The 20,454-nt window shown below is 41.6% G+C and overlaps 1 protein-coding gene and 1 long non-coding RNA gene across 4 annotated transcripts in view; one reads left to right on the top strand and one right to left on the bottom strand.

The window, feature by feature from the left end:
* The window catches only part of OBSCN (obscurin, cytoskeletal calmodulin and titin-interacting RhoGEF), a 237,167-nt gene that overhangs the window by 98,873 nt on the left and 117,840 nt on the right, over positions 1–20,454 (top strand). For both annotated transcript variants that reach the window (XM_081497755.1, XM_081497754.1), the window contains exons 18-20: positions 2,432–2,707; positions 10,977–11,252; positions 19,234–19,509. In XM_081497755.1, coding sequence (XP_081353881.1) covers positions 2,432–2,707; positions 10,977–11,252; positions 19,234–19,509 — 828 coding nt within the window. The remainder of the gene's footprint in view (positions 1–2,431; positions 2,708–10,976; positions 11,253–19,233; positions 19,510–20,454) is intronic.
* LOC145509285 (uncharacterized) lies at positions 5,587–9,788 on the bottom strand. 2 transcript variants are annotated; one of them, XR_014055981.1, is made up of 3 exons: positions 9,690–9,788; positions 8,793–8,954; positions 5,587–5,699 (listed from the first exon to the last, which is right to left on the bottom strand). It is a non-coding gene; the product is annotated as an uncharacterized LOC145509285 (long non-coding RNA). The 2 variants fall into 2 exon arrangements; XR_014055982.1 differs by having other exon boundaries at positions 9,239–9,772.

Here is a 20,454-nt window from a genome sequence, read left to right as displayed (position 1 = left end):
TTTTTGGAGCACATTAGAAAGTATTTTATGGTAAAACCTTTGAAAAATTGTGATGTACGGCTAAATCCTAGGAGATTATGTGATAATTGGACACATGAAGACAGAATAAATTTAAAGAGTGTGTGACTTGTGAATCATTAGCACCAGTGATGAAAAATCTTCTCAGCCCTGTAGTTTTCTAGTAAGGTATGCAAAATATTTGGGAAATTGTTATTTCATGCTTATGGAGATGGTCCTAGAGAGGGGAGAATGAGATATCCTCCATAACTCCTTCATGTCCAGAATATAGCGTTGATACCAAAATCGCACTAGAAAGGCAGGGAGAATGAAATTCCAGAAAATTTACTGTGAGTGTCAAGGTCAAAATCACATATTAAATGTTAATAAAAAGAACTCAGCCATGTATCCATGAGTGGTGAATGGTGAAAGTCATAGCTCAGGATTGCACGTGGTGTCAATGTTGGTATCGTTGATAGGTGGAAAGCTTGACATTGGATTGAATGCAGAAAGATGTGATCATCTCCATGAGTACAAAATCAAATAGTTGATTGAACTTGAAGGTCATACATTGGGACAAAATGTTTGATAAGATTGAGCATCAGTTTGTGCCATAAAATTCTTAGGAAACTATATTAAAGAGTTCTTTTTAATGTTATCACACTCCTGCAAAAACAAGAACAAGCCCAACAACAGCATCCCACTTAAGGTGTACCAGGAGATCTTTGACATGAGGGACAGCACTCAGGCCAACTCTAACCTCTGCGTTGAGTAAAGAGAAGAATAAAATCACTGAAAAACTAAAGGTAGAATTTGCTGATGATGGAATGATCAACTCAAACAATCCCAGAGATAAATGATTAGATTGCATCCAATTCTTGAGTAAGATTAGTGTGTTAAAAAAATCAATATGCAGAAATTATTTCTATGTCTAAGTCCTGGCAAGGAATGCTTGCAAAATGAAATTTGTGTGAAATACCTAGACTGGCAAAATTGTATCATGTTTCTAATTCCAGATCTGATAAAAATTACTCAGAGGCTGTGTGGGGGACAGTATTCAAGATTCTTGAAACATAGTCAGAGGTTGCAGTATGTGGATAGAAATTTGAGGGAAAAATCAAAGATGCTTATTAACAATCAAAATCGAAAACCAATTTCTTTTTTGGGTGGTAGATGGAAGAATAACAGGCAGATCAAAGGCAAGGTATTGCCAATATGTTGTTTTCTTGCAGAAAATCACAATGGGAGCATTTACTGGGACCTGGAGTCAGGAATTATTGTAAGGCTACAGTTTTTTCAAGATAATGGGATCCCAGTGTAGGATAGTTATCACGTCAGAGGAACAGAATAGTGAGCTCAGAAACAGTTTTTGCATAAAAGGATTCCTGCACCCACCATCCCTCAGATCTTCTTTATCTTCCGTTTGTTATTGTGTTGTCTATTTGAGAAGTCAAGGAAGGATGCTGTAGTCAAAAATAGTTGCTGAACCAGTGAGCCACATGGAAAACTTAAAATGTCCTAGCAATTCATGCCACACATAGAAGTCAACTCATGTTGGGTTAGAAACCTCAGGGTATAAAAAACCTCAGATGAGAAAGTGGTTTCTTTAAAAACTTAAGGTAAGGAAATATTTCTTAAATAGAACACAAATGCTCTAAGCTCAAAGGGCAGAAATGGGCCTTGTGACACCATTGGAAGGAGAAAGGTTGGTATATCAGAGGACTGGATCTGAGAGTGAAAGTGGCAGTCACACAGTTGGGAATATCCTTAAAATCTACCTGTTTATGATCCTCTAGTATTTAAATGTTTGAAGAATGGCCAGAGTTGAATCAAGAAAAGATTGAGCCTACTATTGATAAGTGGGCAAAAGATTTGACTAGTGTCACCAGGAAGAAGAAAACAGTAATGGCGAGCCCAGTCCTAAAGGGAAAGGTGCTCAGTTTATTCATTCCTCAGACAATGATGAAGAAAGCCACAGGGAGGTGCACACACTCCCCCAGATTGCCATCAGTTGACAATACTAAGAGTGGACAAGGACAGCAAGCCTCAGCCATCTCCATAGACTACAGATGAAAAGTTCCCTGCTGTTAAACAGTATGGGAAAGACTGGGACACCGTTGAGGAAGGATGGGGAACATTTGCCTCGAGACCTCGCAGTTGTCATGAGCAGGGGACAAGTCTGTTCCATTTGTCCTGTACCTTGGACCTGCTCCCAGGGACCTATGGGAGAATGCATAAATCATGTCACTTGCTGCTGAGAAAGGCGGGCGGACCTCTGCAGAGCACAGGGCCAGTGCAGAGCCTGAGATGTCTCCAGCTCCACTGCCCCTTCCCACCACCCCAAGTCCCATCTTCCCATCCAGGTCTTCTTTGCCCGGGGCTGCCTTCCTGACTGAGATGGGGTCTCTGACCCTGTGTATCCCTGTGTCCCCAGAGCCCTCGGTGGTGTTTGCCAAGGAGCAGCCGGTGCGCAGTGAAGTTCAGGCCATGGCGGGGGCGAGTGCCACGCTGAGCTGCGAGGTGGCCCAGGCCCAGACGGAGGTGACGTGGTACAAGGATGGCAAGAAGCTGAGTTCAAGCTCGAAAGTGCGTGTGGAGGCCAAGGGCCGTGGGCGACGGCTGGTGGTGCAGCAGGTGGGCAAGGCGGACGCCGGGGAGTACAGCTGCGAGGCCAGGGGCCAGAAGGTCTCCTTCCACCTGGACGTCACAGGTCAGTCCTTGAGGGGGATGCTGAGCTAGCCTGTGTGCAGGTGATGAGGGGACTGGCTTCCTGCCTCACCAGATGTATGTGCCCTTGCCTGGATCCTTCGTCTCTTCATGCCTCCCAGTCTCCTATGTCCCATCTTGGTACCCATTTTGACCCTGGGGAGCGTGAATGGGGAGGGTGTCCACGGAGAGAAGAGGAGTGTTTTTGGTCCATGTGTTTTCAGGCAGTAAAGTTAAGTCACACTTTCTTAGCACCTGCTCATAATCTGCCTGTTGTTTCTGGTGTTGAGACCCTGCCTCTCCCTGATGCTCGGGGGCTGAGGTAGGCCTGGGAATAACTGACCTTCCTCCCATCATCTCTTTCCTGAGAGCTAGCATAGGCCTTCATCCAGTACCTCTTGCTGTTCTCGGTTGGTCAGAAGTGTTTCAGTTTGATGGATCCCAGTTTAGGAGAAATATTGACCACACAGTCCTACTTGGAATTCTCTTGGGAATGAAGTGTGGATGATGAAACTTGAGGTTTCTGGGATGCCCTTCCTTCCTGTTCCTGCTCTGGTTGTCTGTAGGTAGCCAGATTAGGCCCATGTTATGTTGTCAGGTCTTTGCAAAAGGAAGAAAGGAAGGATAATTGGTAGAGCGTTACGTGTGCCATTTGGGGTGATCTTAGATTGCAAAATATGATTTTGCCTTTGTCTTCAAACAGCTTGGATGTTGCAGGTTGTATTCCCTTTGGTGTGATGCTGGTGAATTTAGGAATTGAAAGGAAAAAGTCGCTTCTGCCACATCACTAGGCTTTGCTGGTGAGGAGTTACTGTCCTACTAGCCTCTGACTGGCAAAGCAGTCTTTATTTCATTGCATTTTCCTAATGGTGAATGAGTCTCTGCCTTGTGCCTAGAACACAGGACAGTCTGAGAAATCAGATTATTCTTCTTTTGGCAAGGAAATATTCATGCTGAATAGAGTTGGGCTGCCATCCTACCTTGATTTCTAGGTGCCAACACCTAACAGGTTTTGGCTGTACTAATAATGTAGGATGATTTGTGGACGTGTACAGATATCCCAGATCTCAGCATGCATTGTTCTGGAATGTTTTTTGTTTTTGAGAATGTTAGAGTGTATTCTAAGATAAAATCACAGAAAAGTTGAGAAATGTGGCTAAATAGTTGTTGTTCAGTCATGTCCAGCTCTTTGAGACCCCACGGACTGCAGTACCCCTGGCTTCCCTGTCTTGCACTACCTCCTGGAGTTTGCTCAAATTGATGGCCATTGAGTCATCCAACCATCTCATCGTCTGTCGACCCCTTCTCCTCCTGCTCTCAATCTTTCCCAGCATCAGGGTGTTTTCCAGTGAGTCAGTACTTCACATCAGGTGGCCAAAGTATTGGAGCTTCAGTTTGAGCATCAGTCCTTCCAATGAATATTCAGAGTTGAGTTCTTTTGGATTTACTTGTTTAATCTCCTTGCTGCCAAGGGACTCTCAAGAGTCTTATCCAGCACCACAGTTCAAAAGCATCAGTTGTTTGGTGCTCAGCCTTCTTTATGGTACAACTCTTACAGCCATACATGACTTCTGGAAAAACCATAGCTTTGACTAGACTGAACTTTGTTGGCAAAGTAATGTCTGCTTTTAAATATGCTGATATGCTGTCTACGTTTGTCATAGCTCTTCTTCCAAGGAGCAAGCATCTTTTAAAAAATTTCATGGCTACAGTCACTGTCTGCAGTGATTTTGGAGCCCAAGAAAATAAAGTCTGTCACTGTTTCCATTTTTTCCTGATCTATTTGCCATGAACTGATGGGACCAGATGCCATGATCTTAATTTTGTAAATGTTCAGTTTTAAGCCAGCTTTTTCACTCTCCTCTTTCACCTTCATCAAGAAGCTCTTTAGTTGCTCTTCACTTTCTGCGTTTCGGGTGTAGTCATATGTGTATCTAAGGTTATTGATATTTCTCCCTGCGATCATGATTCCAGCTTGAGCTTCATCCAGCCTGGCATCTCGCGTGATGTACTCTGCATATAAGTTAAACAAGCAGGGTGATAATATACAGCCTTGATATACTCCTTTTCCAATTTGGAACCAGTACACTGTTCCTTGTCTTGTTCTAACTGTTGATTCTTGACCTGCATACAGGTTTTGCAGAAGGCAGGTAAGGTCGTCTGGTGTTCCCATCTCTTTGAGAGTTTTCCACAGTTTGTTGCAATCCACACAGTCAAAGACTTTAGCAGTGAAGCAGTAGAACTTTTTCTGGAGTTTCCTTGCATTTTCTATGATCCAACAGATGTTGGCAGTTTGACCTCTGGTTCCTCTGCTTTTTCTAAATCCAGCTTGTACATCTGAAAGTTCTTAGTTCACGGGCTGTTGGAGCCTAGCTTGAAGGATTTTGAACATTACTTTACTAGCATTTGAAATGAGTGCAAGTGTGTGGTAGTTTGAACTTTCTTTGGCATTGCCCTTCTTTGGGATTGAAATGAAAACTGACCTTTTCCAGTCCTGTGGCCTTGGCTGAGTTTTCCAAATTTGGTAGTATATTGAGTGCAGCACTTTCACAGCATCATCTTTTGGAATTTGAAATAGCTCAGCTGGAATTCCATCACCTCTACTAGCTTTATTAGTAGTAATGCTTCTTAAGGCCCACTTGACTTCACACTCCAAGGTATCTGGCTCTAGATGAATGATCACACTATTGGATTGTCCAGATCATTAATACCTTTTTTGTATAGTTCTTCTGTGTATTCCTGCCACTTCTTAATATCTTCTGCTTCAGTTAGGTCCGTGCCGTTTCTGTCTTTTATTGTGGCCATCTTTGCATGAAATGTTCTCTTGATATCTCTAATTTTCTTGAAGAGATCTCTAGTCTTCCCCATTCTATTGTTTTCCTCTTTTTCTTTGCATTGTTCACTTAGGAATCCTTTCCCTGTCTTTGCTATTCTCTGGAACTCTGCATTCCAATGGGTATATCCTTTCCTTTTCTCCTTTGCCTTTTGCTTCTAAACTACATGAAAATGGAAAAAAGAATATAGAAGTTAAAGATTGTATAACTTGTCATCAGTAGGAGCAATAATGAAAAGTCTTCTCAGCACTTGTAGTTCTCTGGTACGCTATGCAAAATACCCGGAAACAGATATTGCATGCTTGTGGAGATAGTCCTAGAGAGAGAAGAATGAGATGCATTCTATAACTCTCCTCACATACAGAACATAACATTAGTGCCAGAATAGCACTAGAAATGCAGGGAGAATGAAATTCCAGACCAATCTACTCCGAGTATCAAGGCCAAAATCATAAATTAAATGTTAGCAAAATGAGTTCACCGGTGCATCTGTTGTTAGAGACTAGTGACGAAAGTCATAGTCCAGAATTGCACATTGTTTTTTAACGTTAGCATGTTAATAGGTAGAAAGCTTAACAGTAAGTGATTGCACATATATAAGCAAGAGAGTGGAGAAGTGTAATCCCTCCATTTGCCCAAAACTAACTAACTAAACACTTATAACACCCTAATGAGAACCAGACCAACCTCAGTGAACCTTCTGGTTGGACTGAACAAGTAAAAGGCCTCAGTCTGGAATGAAGTGATTGGGGCGCCTCTAACAGACCAAACTACCCCTTACGACATCATGAAATTTGTGTTAGCTGTGCCTAGAACTGCACCTCTGAAGACATTATGTGTTTTAGGAAATTTTTTTCTTCCTAAATATTGCTTAAGACCTCTATGCTGAAAACCTTTGTTTCTTGCAACGTATGATTCAAGACTGTTTCTGGAGGTGAGTTGCTGACTATAAGCAAAGCATTTTGTCTTGTGCAAGAAGGATCCTAACGTGCACTATATTGTGCATGCCCAGACTTACCCATGACCTTTCTACTGCTCTATAACCTGCTGTCAGATTATTGGGTAGTGATGGCTTGTTGAACATGTTCAAGCTCTGGTTATAAGCCTTTCATCAGCTTTTACAACCTCATGTCCTGCTGGATTTCTTTCTACCTACCTGAATATTTTTTCTTGGCATCATTTTGCTGGCTTAAGGCCCTCCTTCATTCTCATTCCACACCCTGTCCTTAGTAGATCAGGAACCTAGGGGTCATTTTTAACTTCTTCCCATATCTAACTAACTAAGTGCTAACTTCTGGCAGTTTTACCTTAGCTTTAAACGTCATCTTTTTATTTTGCTCTCTACCTGAACTGTCCTATACCAGGGCCCCACCATCTTCCCTGAGATGCATAACAACATACTACCTGGATTCCTCATGTCTGCTTTGTACCCATCATCCTTCCAAACACCCTGTACATCAGACAGGATGAACATCTGAAAGTACAACATGGATAATGTCAAACACCCCCATTTCTCTGGCTGATCCCCACTCCAACAGATGAAAATCTTTTCAGTTATCCTTACAGTTGTTAGGACTGCCAATGTCTGGCACATTCCACCCTTGCTAATCTCACCACCCTTATCTTCTCCCACTTGCCCTCTTTTTCTCCAACTTCAGTCACTGTGGCTTTTTTTCAGTCACCCCAAAAAACCAGCTCACCCCTTCCCCTGTACAGACTGTGTTCTCTGCCAGCAGTGATCTCCACCACCACCCCCTTTTCTCTTCAACTTGTGCTTAATAACATAGCTCACATCTCATCTCCTCATGAAAAACTTTTTGACCCTCAGACTAAGGTGGGCCCCTTGTAATATGCCTCTTTCCCAGGAGACTTATCACAAATTATTATTGAATACTAATTGTAGAATTAGCCCTTTAAGAGCTGTCTCTCCCCCTTAAATGTCCAGCTTAACATCTTCCATTCCCTTCCTTTGTATCCCCAGCATCTAACAGTGCTTTGTACAAAACAGAGGCTTAATACCTATTTGTCGAATGTTTTAATACAAGACATGATTCATTAACAATTAATAAAGGAGGTGTGAATGGCTATTACAGTGGTCAAGAGTCCTGGACAAAGATAGCTCTAGGAACAGAAGTATTCAAGGAGAGATATATGAACCCAGAGTTTTGGGGGCTCAGGACTCAAACGTGTGTTGGTAAAGGTATGTACCCAAGCTTGGTAGACAGGTAGGAAGCAGATTTTCCATTCCTCTCCCACCCCTACTTGCTGAGTCAAAGTAGAGGGAACAACATAATGTAAGTGAGAACAGGGGCTGAACTCCTCACTGCTAACCAGCAACATAGTGGGAGGAGGTCCATCATGGATAGGAACACCACAGTTGAGAACAAGGCAAAGCACTTAAGTGCCGAATACACTTGAAAGAAGGAATTTGAAAATACTTGAAAGAGAAAGCTAGACATGGCTGGAGACAGACTTATTTTTATTTTTCTTCCATTAGAATCAGTCTTTGTCAAAAAGGAAAATGTTTTTCATGAAGAGGACAAGGAGAAGCAGAACTACTCTGCATTATTCTTTTTCTAATAAGTTCAAAGTATGCTAGAAACCTGCTTATTAAGTCTAATCAGAAGAAGATCAATTGAAGTTTATCTAAGACTCATTTTTAGAATACTTTTTTACCTTCAGTGCTTTTGTTTTATTTATATTAACAATTTTAGTCTTTGTTAACTAGGCCAGCAACTCAATTGCTAAAACCCTTGGTTTATCAGTACGGTGCACTAGCCCCAGATTAACAATTATGACAAATTCCTGTTTATTGGCACTGTTGTTTTTTGTAGTTTTTTTTAAAATTAATTAATTAATTTTAATTGGAGGATACTTACTTTACAATATTGTAGTGGTTTTTGCCATGCACTGACATGAATCAGCCATGGGTGCCCACGTGTCCCCCATCCTGAATCCCCCTCCCACCCACGTCCCTACCCCATCCCTCTGGACTGTCCCAGAGCACCAGCTTTGGGTGCCCTGCTTCATGTATCAAACTCGCACTGGTCATCTATTTTATATATAGTAATATACATGTTTCAATGCTATTCTCTCAAATCACCCCACCCTCACCTTCTCCCATAGACTCCAAAAGTCTGTTCTTTACATCTGTGTCTCTTTTGCTGCCTTGCATATAGGATCATTGTTATCATCTTTCTAAATTCCATATATATGCATTAATATACTGTACTGGTATTTCTCTTTCTGACTTACTTCACTCTGTATAATGGGATCCAGTTTCATCCACCTCGTTAGAACTGACTGAAGTGCATTCCTTTTTATAGCTGAGTAATATTCCATTGTATATATGGATCGATCACAGCTTCCTTATCCATCCATCAGCCAGTGGACATCTAGATTGCTTCCATGTCCTAGCTGTTGTAAACAGTGCAAATAAATTTACTTTTATTACTTTGGGGAATATTAAAAAAAAGAGACAAGATGCAAAAAAGATATCATCATTTCCATGAGTACAGTATCAAATGGTTGACTAAATTTGAATATCATACATTGAGACAAAAAGTTTGATAACATTGAGCATCAGTTCCTGTCATAAAATTCTTAGCAAACAGTATAAAAGTGTTCTTTTTAAAAAATATTATAAAATTCCTGCAACAGCATTAACAACAGCAACAACAGCAACATCCCACCTAAGGTACCTGGAAATCTTTGACCTGAAGGACAGCACACTTAGGCCACCCTGACTACCGAGTCAGGTAAAGAGGAGAATAAAATCATTGGCAAACAAATTTGGGAAAAAAAAAACAAAACTCGGGGTAGAAGTTACTAATGATAGGATGATCAACTCAGACAATCCCAAAGATAAATTATTAGAATGTGTAAGATTATTGAGTAGGATTAGTGTGTAAAAAAATAATTATACAGAAAGCATTTCTTTGCCTATGTCTTGGCAAAGAATACCTGGAAAATGAAATTTTATGTTAGAGTTAGACTAGCACAATTACATTATGTTTCTAATTCCAGGTCTGATAAAAGTTGCTAAGTGGCCGTGTGTGGGGAAGTTATTCAAGATTCTTGAGAGACAGTAAGAATTTGGAATAAAGAGATAAGAAACTGAGAGAAAAAAAATCAAAGATGCTTATTAACAACCAGAATTGAAACCAAATTTCTCTTTGAGTGGTCCGATGGAAGAATAACAGGCAGATTCCAAAGGCCAGGTGCCAGCAATGCACTGTTTTCTTGAAGGAGAGCATGGTGGGAGCATTCACTGGGACCTGATGTCACAAAGCTACAATTCTAAAGATAAGACGATCCCAGTGCAGGAGTAGTTACCACGTCAGAGGGACAGAACAGTGAGCTCAGAAATAGTTCCTTGCATAAATGGATTTTTGCACCACCCGTTTACCCACCCTCACCTTCGACTTGATACTGTGGTGTCTATTGGAAAAGTTGAGAAGAGTCCTGTCTTCATAAATGGTGCTTACACTGTTTGACCATTCTGAAAACTTAAATTGTACCAGCAGTTCACACCACACACAAAAGTCAACTCAGGATGGGTTAGAACCTCAGTGTAAATGGTAAAACCCATAATTCCCTTGGATGATAACATGATTTCTTTAAAGACTTAAAGTAAGGAAAGATTTCTTAAGTACAAACACAAATGCTGCAAACTCAAGGGGCTTTGAAATGGACATTTGACACTTTTGGAAGGAAAAACTTTGATTTAACAGAGGACTCTATCAGAGGGTGAAAATGCAAGTCACATAGTTGGGAACATCCTTAAAACCTACCTATGTGTCATTCTCTGGTATTTAAATGGATAAAGAGTGGCCAGAGGTGAATCTTGAGAACAGAGAGCCTACTATTAGTAAGTGGAGAAAAGATTTGAATGGTTTCACTAGAAAGAAGAAAACTGTAATGGGGAACCCAGTTCTAAGGGAGAAGGTACTTACTTCTTCATTCCTCAGACAATGACAAAGAAAGCCACAGGGAAGTGGAAGTACTCCTCCCAGATTGCTACCAGTTGACAATGCTGAGAGCAGGCAAGGGCACCAAGCCATCTCCATGGACTGCAGGTGAAAAGTTCCCTGCATAATCGTATGGAGAAGACTGGGGCATCATGTAGGAAGGTTGGGGACACTTGCCTTGTTATCCTGCAGATGTCATAAACAGGGAGATGTCTTCTCCAATGACCATTCCCGTGTGGGACCAGCTCATACAGATGGACCTGTGGGAAATGCATAGACTGTGTCACTTGTTCCTGAGAATGTCTGAAGGACCTCTGTAGGGCACGGGGCTGTTGCAGAGCCTGGAAAAGTCTCCAGCTTCACTACCCCCACATGGAACCTCCTGGCTTCCTATCCAGGTCTTCTTTGCCCGGGGCTACCTTCCTGACTGAGATGGGGTCTCTGACCCTGTGTATCCCTCTGTCCCCAGAGCCCTCGGTGGTGTTTGCCAAGGAGCAGCCGGCGCGCAGTGAAGTACAGGCCATGGCGGGGGCGAGTGCCACGCTGAGCTGCGAGGTGGCCCAGGCCCAGACGGAGGTGACGTGGTACAAGGATGGCAAGAAGCTGAGTTCGAGCTCAAAAGTGCGTGTGGAGGCCACGGGCCGTGGGCGGCAGCTGGTGGTGCAGCAGGCGGGCAAGGCGGACGCTGGGGAGTACAGCTGCGAGGCCGGGGGCCAGAAGGTCTCCTTCCATCTGGACGTCACAGGTCAGTCCTTGAGGGGGATCCTGAGCTATCCTGTGTGCAGATGTGAGGGGACTGGCTTTCAGACATGAATGCCTTGAACCTTCATCTCTTCAGCCTCCCTGTCTTCTGTATCCCATCTGGAGACCCATTTTGACCTGGAAGGGATGGATGGGAGAGTGCATGTGGAAAGAAGAAAGGTTATTTCTGTCCCCCTGTTGCCAGGCAGTGGGGCTCAGTCACACTGTCTTAGCAGCTGCCCGGAACCTTCTTGTTTCTCCTGGTGTCGGGCCCCTGGCTCTCCCCAGTGTCTGGGGGCTGAGGCAGGCCTGGGGATGTGTGCTTTGCTCCCACCATGCATTTTTCCTGAGAGCCAGCACACATCCTCAGCAGGCACCTTATCCGAGTTCTCGGTCAGCTGTTTCAGTGTGATGTATCCCTGACAATCTTCTTTCGCATTCTCTCAGGAGCAAAGTTTGAATGATCAAACTTGAGGTTTCTGGGAGGTCTTCCCTCCATTTTCCTAGATACAGGAGGTCAGTGGGAGAATGTTACTTGTTGCTGTGATAGGCAGAGGGAGCTTTGCAGCACAGAGGGCTGGTAGAAAGCCTGTAGAATCTTTTCCTGTCACCCTCCAGGCCTTGTGTTGATTTTTCTGTTTCTGTCATATGGTGTCTTTTATCCTGGGTGTCAGTCCTTTTGCTGTATTCCTCAGTGGTGTTCGAGGAGCACCTGGCATGTAGAGTGGTATGGGTCAAAGTAGTGCTTTTTCATGCTGAAATGTGAGATAGTGTATAACTAGATTGAGTGGGTGGTATAAGGATGGGAACAAGCTGAGTCGAATTTGAAAGTATGTATGGAGTTAAGGCCTTTGGGATGTAGCTGTCTGTACATCAGTTTGGCAAGACTGACATCAGGTAAGATTCTGTTTTTCCTGGGACCTGAATGTATTTTTCCATCTATATAAGTGAGTTTTCTGGGGATACCAAATTATCATAGTGTGCAATGAGAATTGGACAGCCATATAGCCAAGAGATTCTGGTGCTCTTTTTTTTTAAATTGATTTCCTCAATTCTCTTATCCTGTATTCTTCCATCTTTACTGCCAGTGTTGAGCCAAGAAAGCATGGATGAGTGAGTGTATTCTGGAGGGAGAGAGGCAGTTCTTTTATACCATGCATTGTTTTCCATGTAATGATGCTTAGTCACATTTTCCCAACAAGTGTTCAGACTCCATTGGTGGTCCTGGGTGTCTATTACTCGGGCTTTACCTGATCTATGGGGCTGAGGTGGACAAGATATCTTTCCCCTGGGGTTTTCCTGGCAGATTCTTACCCAAAACACTTGAGAGTTCCTGTTAGCAAGAGATAGCGGAATTCACTGAACCAGAATAAGAGAAAATTTTGGCCACACAGTAATGCTTGGAACTATTTCACGGCAGAATTTTGGCTTATAAATCTTTAGATATTCTGGGATAGCAATTTTCACATGGGTAAGTAAACCCCCTGAGCCCAGATGTAGCAAAATCTAGTCCATGTTTTGTTGTAATGTGTGTACAAAATTCATGAAAATAGAGAAGATTGCAATTGATCAGTTCCTAGGAAACTATGTCAAAACTCACAAAATGGAAAACAAGCAAGTTGTAAAGGCCCCAACATTTTAAATAAATGGAACCATAATAAACACTCTTCTCACAGCAGAATATGTAAGCCAACTTACTCTATTGTCAAATTGTACTGAGTTTTCTGGTAAGAAATTATTCCATGTTCACAGAGATTCTTCTGTAGTATTGAAAAATGGAATGCATTCTCTAATGTATCTTACATAGAGAACATATCATTGATACCAAAATCTGACAAGGTAATTATGAAGAAGTAACACAGTTTAATTTACTGATGATATTAAGGCTAATATCTTCCGCAAAATAATAGTAAACTGAATTCAGCAGTTTATTAAGAGGAAAATACACTACAGCAACAGTCATATTCCAGGAGCACAAGGTTGGTTTAAAACAAGAATCAGTAGAAAATTTGATGGAAAGCTTAATGTCAACAAAATAAAATAAAAATGATATGATTTCCCCAATAAATGGAGAATAAAAATACTCAATAAAATATAGCTACATATATCCAAGAGAAATACTTGATAAAATTGAGCATTAATTCCTACCATGAAATTCTTACCAAAGTATAAGAATTCTTCTTTTATTAAATAATTGGCAGTATAGAGAAAAACTGGCTATCCTCGTACATAAAGTGAAACCTTAAAGGCATTGCCTTTGAAGTAGGGAACAGGATAAGGAAGCCAGTTGTCACCACTTTGATGCTGCATTCATAACACACTAAGGAGGGAAATAAAAGAAAAGATTAAAACTTAGAAAAATAAAAATGAAACATGCTGATGATATGATTAGCAATTTAGAAAATCTAGAAACATTGAATACTACTACACTTAGTAAGAGAATTGGTAAACATTACTGCATACAAAAACAATATACAGAAAACAATTCTCTATCTATATACCAGAAACAAACAACTGGAAAATGAAATTTTAAAAGAATGACAATAACAGTATATGGGTCATGTTACTAATTTCAAGTCTAATAAAAGGTCTTGAGGACTTTGTGAAAGTATTAATATTAAACATTGCATAGAGGCAGGAAAACAGATATAAATAAATGTATACAAATCTATGGAAGACTCAGAGACGTTCACTTCCCATTAAATGCCAAATCACAGTTCTTTTGGGTGTTAGAATATTGACAAGTTGATTGCAACGGCCAAAGAGAACCAATTGAGTCTTAACAAAATGAGGACATTTGCTCCAACCTAATCAAGACTTAAAAAAAAAAAAAAGTTACAGCAATTTAGACAAGTGGGTCTCAACGCAGATAAATAACCCAAAGGGATGGAATGGTGAACTCACACTGAAGTGTAGAGAAAGGAGGATCTTTTCATCATTGATGGTAAGGCCATTAACCTTACGGAAAAATAAAATAACATTGGAATCTACCTCCTACCACACAAAGAACCAACTCCAGGCAGGTTAGAGACCTCTGTGTGAAAGGTAAAACAAGCTTTTATCTGATAATAAAGACTATTTGATGACCATGGGATAGTGAAAGACTTTTAAACAACATAAATGCAGAAACAACAAAGGACCAATTGATATATTTGCCTTAATTAAATAATCTCACCAGAAACATTATAAAAAAATGAAAAAAATAGAACACAAAAGTGGGAGGATAGATAAACACATGTAACCATCAATACTTTTTCACTCTCCTCTTGCACTTTCATCAAGAGACTCTTTAGTTCTTCTTTTTTTTTTTCCTTTTTTTAAAAAATAAATTTATTTATTCTAGTTGGGGGCTAATTACTTTACAATATTATAGTGGCTTTTGCCATTGACATGAATCAGCCATGGGTTTACATGTGTTCCCCATCCTGAACTCCCCTCCCACCTCCCTCCCCATCCCATCCCTCTGGGTCATCCCATTGCCCCAGCCCTGAGCATTTGTCTCATGCATCGAACCTGGAATGGTGTTTTGTTTCACATATGATAATATACATGTTTCAGTGCTATTCTCTCAGAACGTCCCACCCTCACCTTCTCCCTCAGAGTCCATAGGACTGTTCTATGCGTCTGTGTCTCTTATTCTGTCTCACATATAGGGTTATCGTTACCATCTTTCAAATTCCATATATATGCATTAGTATACTGTATTGGTGTTTTTCTTTCTGGCTTACTTCACTCTGTATAATGGGCTCCAGTTTCATCCACCTCAATAGAACTGATTCAAATGTATTCTTGTTAATGGCTGAGTAATATTCCATTGTGTATATGTACCACAGCTTCCTTATCCACTCATCTGCTGATGGACATCTAGGTTGCTTCCATGTCCTGGCTATTGTAAACAGTGCTGCAATGAACATTGGGGTACATGCATCTCTTTCAATTCTTGTTTCCTCGGTGTGTATGCCCAGCAGTGGGATTGTTGGGTCATATGGCAGTTCTATTCCCAGTTTTTTAAGGAATCTTCACACTGTTCTCCATAGTAGCTGTACTAGTTTGCATTCCGACCAACAGTGTAAGAGGGTTCCCTTTTCTCCACACCCTCTCCAGCATTTATTGCTTGTAGACTTTTGGATAGCAGCCATTCTGACTGGTGTGAAATGGTACCTCACTGTGGTTTTGATTTGCATTTCTCTAATAATGAGTGATGTTGAGCATCTTTTCATGTGTTTGTTAGCCATCTGTATGTCTTCTCTGGAGAAATGTCTGAAGAAATGAAGAACCCCAGGGTTAGTAGAAGGAAAGAAATCTTAAAAATTAGAGCAGAAATAAATGCAAAATAAACAAAAGAGACCATAGCAAAAATCAACAAAACTAAAAGCTGGTTTTTCAAGAAGATAAACAAAATTGACAAACCATTAGCCAGACTCATCAAGAAACAAAGGGAGAAGAATCAGATCAACAAAATTAGAAATGAAAATGGAGAGATCGCAACAGACTACACAGAAATACAAAGGATCATAAGAGACTACTACCAACAGCTATATGCCAATAAAATGGACAACTTGGAAGAAATGGACAAGTTCTTAGAAAAGTATAACTTTCCAAAACTGAACCAGGAAGAAATAGAAGATCTTAACAGACCCATCACAAGCACGGAAATCGAAACTGTAATCAGAAATCTTCCAGCAAACAAAAGCCCAGGATCAGACGGCTTCACAGCGGAATTCTACCAAAAATTTAGAGAAGAGCTAACACCTATCCTACTCAAACTCTTCCAGAAAATTGCAGAAGATCGTAAACTTCCAAACTCATTCTATGATGCCACCATCACCCTAATTCCAAAACCAGACAAAGATGCCACAAAAAAAGAAAACTACAGGCCAATATCACTGATGAACATAGATGCAAAAATCCTTAATAAAATTCTAGCAAACAAAATCCAACATCATATTAAAAAGATCATACATCATGACCAAGTGGGCTTTATCCCAGGAATGCAAGGTTTCTTTAGCATCCGCAAATCAATCAATGTAATACACCACATTAATGAATTGAAAGATAGTTCTTCTTTACTTTCTGCCATAAAGGTGGTATCTGCATATCGGGGTTATTGATATTTCTCCCGGCAATCTTGATTCCAGCTTGTGCTTCCTCCTGCCCAGCGTTTCTCATGATGTACTCTGCATATAAGGTAAATCAGCAGGGTGACAATATACAGCCTTGACGTACTCCTTCCCCTATTTGGAACCAGTCTGTAGTTTCATGTCCAGTTCTGACTGTTGCTTCTTGACCTGCATACAGATTTCTCAAGAGGCAAGTCAGGTGGTCTGGTATTCCCATCTCTTTAAGTTTGTTGTGATCCACACAGTCCAAGGCTTTGGCATAGTCAATAAAGCAGAAATAGATGTTTTTCTGGAATTCTCTTGCTTTTTTGATGATCCAGCTGATGTTGGCAGTTTGATCTCTGGTTCCTCTGCCTTTTCTAATACCAGCTTGAACATCTGGAAGTTCATGGTTCACATATTGCTGAAGCCTGGCTTGGAGAATTTTGAGCATTATTTTACTAGTGTGTCAGATGAGTGCAATTGTGTGGTAGTTTGAGCATTCTTTGGCATTGCCTTTCTTTGGGATTGGAATGAAAACTGACCTTTTCCAGTCCTGTGGCCACTGCTGAGTTTTCCAAGTTTGCTGGCATATTGAGTGTAGCCCTTTCACAGCGTCATCTTTTAGGATTTGAAATAGCTCAACTGGAATTCCATCACCTCCACTAGCTTTGTCCATAGTGATGCTTCCTAAGGCCCACTTGACTTCACATTCCAGAATGTCTGGCTCTAGGTGAGTGATCACACCATCGTGATTATCTGGGTCATTAAGATCTTTTTTGTACAGTTCTTCTGTGTATTCTTGCCACCTCTTCTTAATATCTTCTGCTTCTGTTAGGTCCATACCATTTCTGTCCTTTATTGAGCCCATCTGCATGAAATGTTTCTTTGGTATCTCTAATTTTCTTGAAGAGATCTCTAGTCTTTCCCATTTTATTGTTTCCTCTATTTCTTTGCAATGATCACTGAGGAAGGCTTTCTTATCTCTCCTTGCTATTCTTTGGAACTCTGCATTCAAATGGGTATATCTTTCCTTTTCTCCTTTGCTTTTCGCTTCTCTTCTTTTTCACAGCTATTTTTAAGGCCTCCTCAGACAGCCATTTTGCTTTTTTGCATTTCTTTTTCTTGGGGATGGTCTTGATCCCTGTCTCCTGTATAATGTCAGGAACCTCAGTCCATAGTTCATCAGGCACTCTGTCAGTCAGATCTAATCCCTTAAATCTATTTCTCACTTCCACTGTATAATTGTAAGGGATTTGATTTAGGTCGTACCTGAATGGTCTAGTGGTTTTCCCTACTTTCTTCAATTTAGGTCTGAATTTTGCAATAAGGAGTTCATGATCTGAGCCACAGTCAGCTCACAGTCTTGTTTTTGCTGACTGTATAGAGCTTCTCCATCTTTGGCTGCAAAAAAATATAATCAATCTGATTTCGGTGTTGGCCATCTGGTGAAGTCCATGTGTGGAGTCTTCTCTCAAAGAGGAGAGTCAAAAAGTTGGCTTACAGCTCAACATTCAGCGAACTAAGATCATGGCATCCGGTCCTATCACTTCATGGCAAATAGATGTGGAAACAGTGGCTGACTTTATTTTGGGGGGCTCCAAAATCACTGGAGATGGTGACTGCAGCCATGAAATTAAAAGACACTTACTCCTTGGAAGAAAAGTTACGACCAACCTAGACAGCATATTAAAAAGCAGAGATATTACTTTGCCCACAAAGATCTGTCTGGTCAGAGCTATGGTTTTTCCAGTAGTCATTTATGGATATGAGAATTGGACCATAAAGAAAGCTGAGCGCCGAAGAATTGATGCTTTTGAACTGTGTGTTGGAGAAGACTCTTGAGAGTCCCTTGGACTGCAAGGAGATCCAACCAGTCCATCCTGAAGGAAATCAGTCCTGAGTATTCATTGGAAGGATTGATGTTGAAGCTGAAACTCCAATACTTTGACCACCTGATGTGAAAAACTGACTCATTTGAAAAGATCCTGGTGCTGGGAAAGATAGGCGGGAGGAGAAGGGGACGACAGAGGATGAGATGGTTGGATGGCATCACTGACTCAGTGGACATGAGTTTGGGTAAACTCTGGGAGTTGGTGGTGGACAGGGAGGCCTGGCATGCTGCAGTTCATGGGGTCGCAAACAGTCGGACACGACTGAGTGACTGAACTGAACTGAACCATCAACACTGTATAACATTTAATTATATACAGAGCTCCTAAATGAATCTGGAAAAAATAGACTGCAAATTGTGAAAATTGTACAAAACTTGAACCACAGAAGAGTAAACTACAGAATAACTGTAAAACTCACATTCTTCAGTTTGTGAATCATTAGGACCATGCAATAGATAGCCACAAGGGTGTAGCTTCACTCCCTTCAGGTTGCCAACAGCTGACAACACTGAGAGTGTGGTCAGAGTGGAGCCTCAGGAGCTCTCATTCGCTGCAGATGAGAACGTGCCCTGTACAGCTGTATGGGAAGGAGTCTGGCCTCCCATGGGAAGGCTGAGGAACGCATGAGTCTGCAATTCTTCTCCTAGAGGATTTGTGCATGAGAGAAGTCGGTCACAGCTTCTCATTGGAACAGCCTCCACAGATCAGGGGTAGAATATAGAAATAAATTTTGTTGCTTGTTGCTGAGAAGGTGGTGGAGTTTCTCTAGGTCACAGACGTGGTGCAAAGCCTGGAGAAGTTTCCTGTCTTCTTGCCTCCCTGTTTAATCATTCTTTCCTCAGTGTTGCATCTTGACATAGATGGGGTCTGTCCCCAGAGCCTTCAGTGGTGTTTGCCAAGGAGCAGTGGGAGAATGCATAAATTGTCTCACTTGTTACTGACTTCCTGACTGAGATGGTCTCTCTGACCCTGTGTATCTCTCTGTCCCCAGAGCCCTTGGTGGTGTTTGCCAAGGAGCAGCCGGCGTGCAGTGAAGTGCAGGCCGTGGCGGGGGCAAGTGCTATGCTGAGCTGCGAGGTGGCCCAGGCCCAGACGGAGGTGACATGGTACAAGGACGGCAAGAAGCTGAGTTCGAGCTCGAAAGTGCATGTGGAGGCCATGGGCCGTGGGCGGCAGCTGGTGGTGCAGCAGGCGGGCAAGGCGGACGCTGGGGAGTACAGCTGCGAGGCCGGGGGCCAGAAGGTCTCCTTCCACCTGGACGTCACAGGTCAGTTGTTTGTGGTACTTAGTCTTGTTTGGAGATGTTGGTTGAATTGCATTAGACCCTGATGCTCTCTCATTAGACGTCATCTCTTCAGGCCTCCCATCCTCCTCCCTCCTATTTTCATGCCCATGACTGGGCCAAGGAAGACAAGATGGAAAGGGTGTGTATGAGAGGAAGAGGGACTATTCTAGAACACCTTGTGGTGCTTCCATATAGTAGTGCTTAATCACGCATCCTGAGCACCTGCCAACGACCTTTGTCATGTTCCTTGGTGTCCAGGACTGTGGCTCTGTTGGGTGCTTGAATTCTGAAGTAGACTAGTCATCTCACACCTGAGTTACGTGACTGTGCCTTTTTGGATGTCTGGGTATGCCCTCTCTTAGAACTATATTGGGGTTCTCACCAGTCAGAGATATTTGAATTTCTTTGTATAAGTATAAGGTTGACTAAACTTTGGGTTATTAATATTTTATTTGTTTTAAGACCCTCATGAACATTTATATATAGACATGCCTAGGAGATATTATGGGTTTGGTTCCAGACCACTGTAATAAAGTGAATATTGATTGCAATAAAGTGACTTAACAGATTTTTTGTTTTTCCAGTGCATATAAAAGTTATGTTTACACTATACTGTAGTCTGTTAAGTGTGCAATAGCATTATGTTTAAAAATGTACATACTTTAGGCAAAAAATACTTTATTGCTAAAAAATGCTAACCATCATATGAGCCTTCAGTGAGTAGTAGTAACATCAGAGACCATTGATCAAAGATTACCATAGCATATTTCTGTTCAGTTCAGTCACTCAGTCATGTCCGACTCTTTGCAACTCCATGGACTGCAGCATGCCAGGCTTCCCTGTCCATCACCAAGTCCTGGAGCTTGCTCAAACTCATGTTTATTGAGTCAGTGATGCCATCCAACCATCTCATCCTCTGTCGTCCCC

This window comes from Giraffa tippelskirchi, chromosome 6, assembly GCF_054371585.1.
Source record: "Giraffa tippelskirchi isolate mGirTip1 chromosome 6, T2T-mGirTip1v1.2.pri, whole genome shotgun sequence".
NCBI classification, from domain to species: Eukaryota; Metazoa; Chordata; class Mammalia; order Artiodactyla; family Giraffidae; genus Giraffa; species Giraffa tippelskirchi.
The sequence above is the reverse complement of the archived record's forward strand: the minus strand, read 5'-3'. Positions and strand labels throughout refer to the sequence as shown.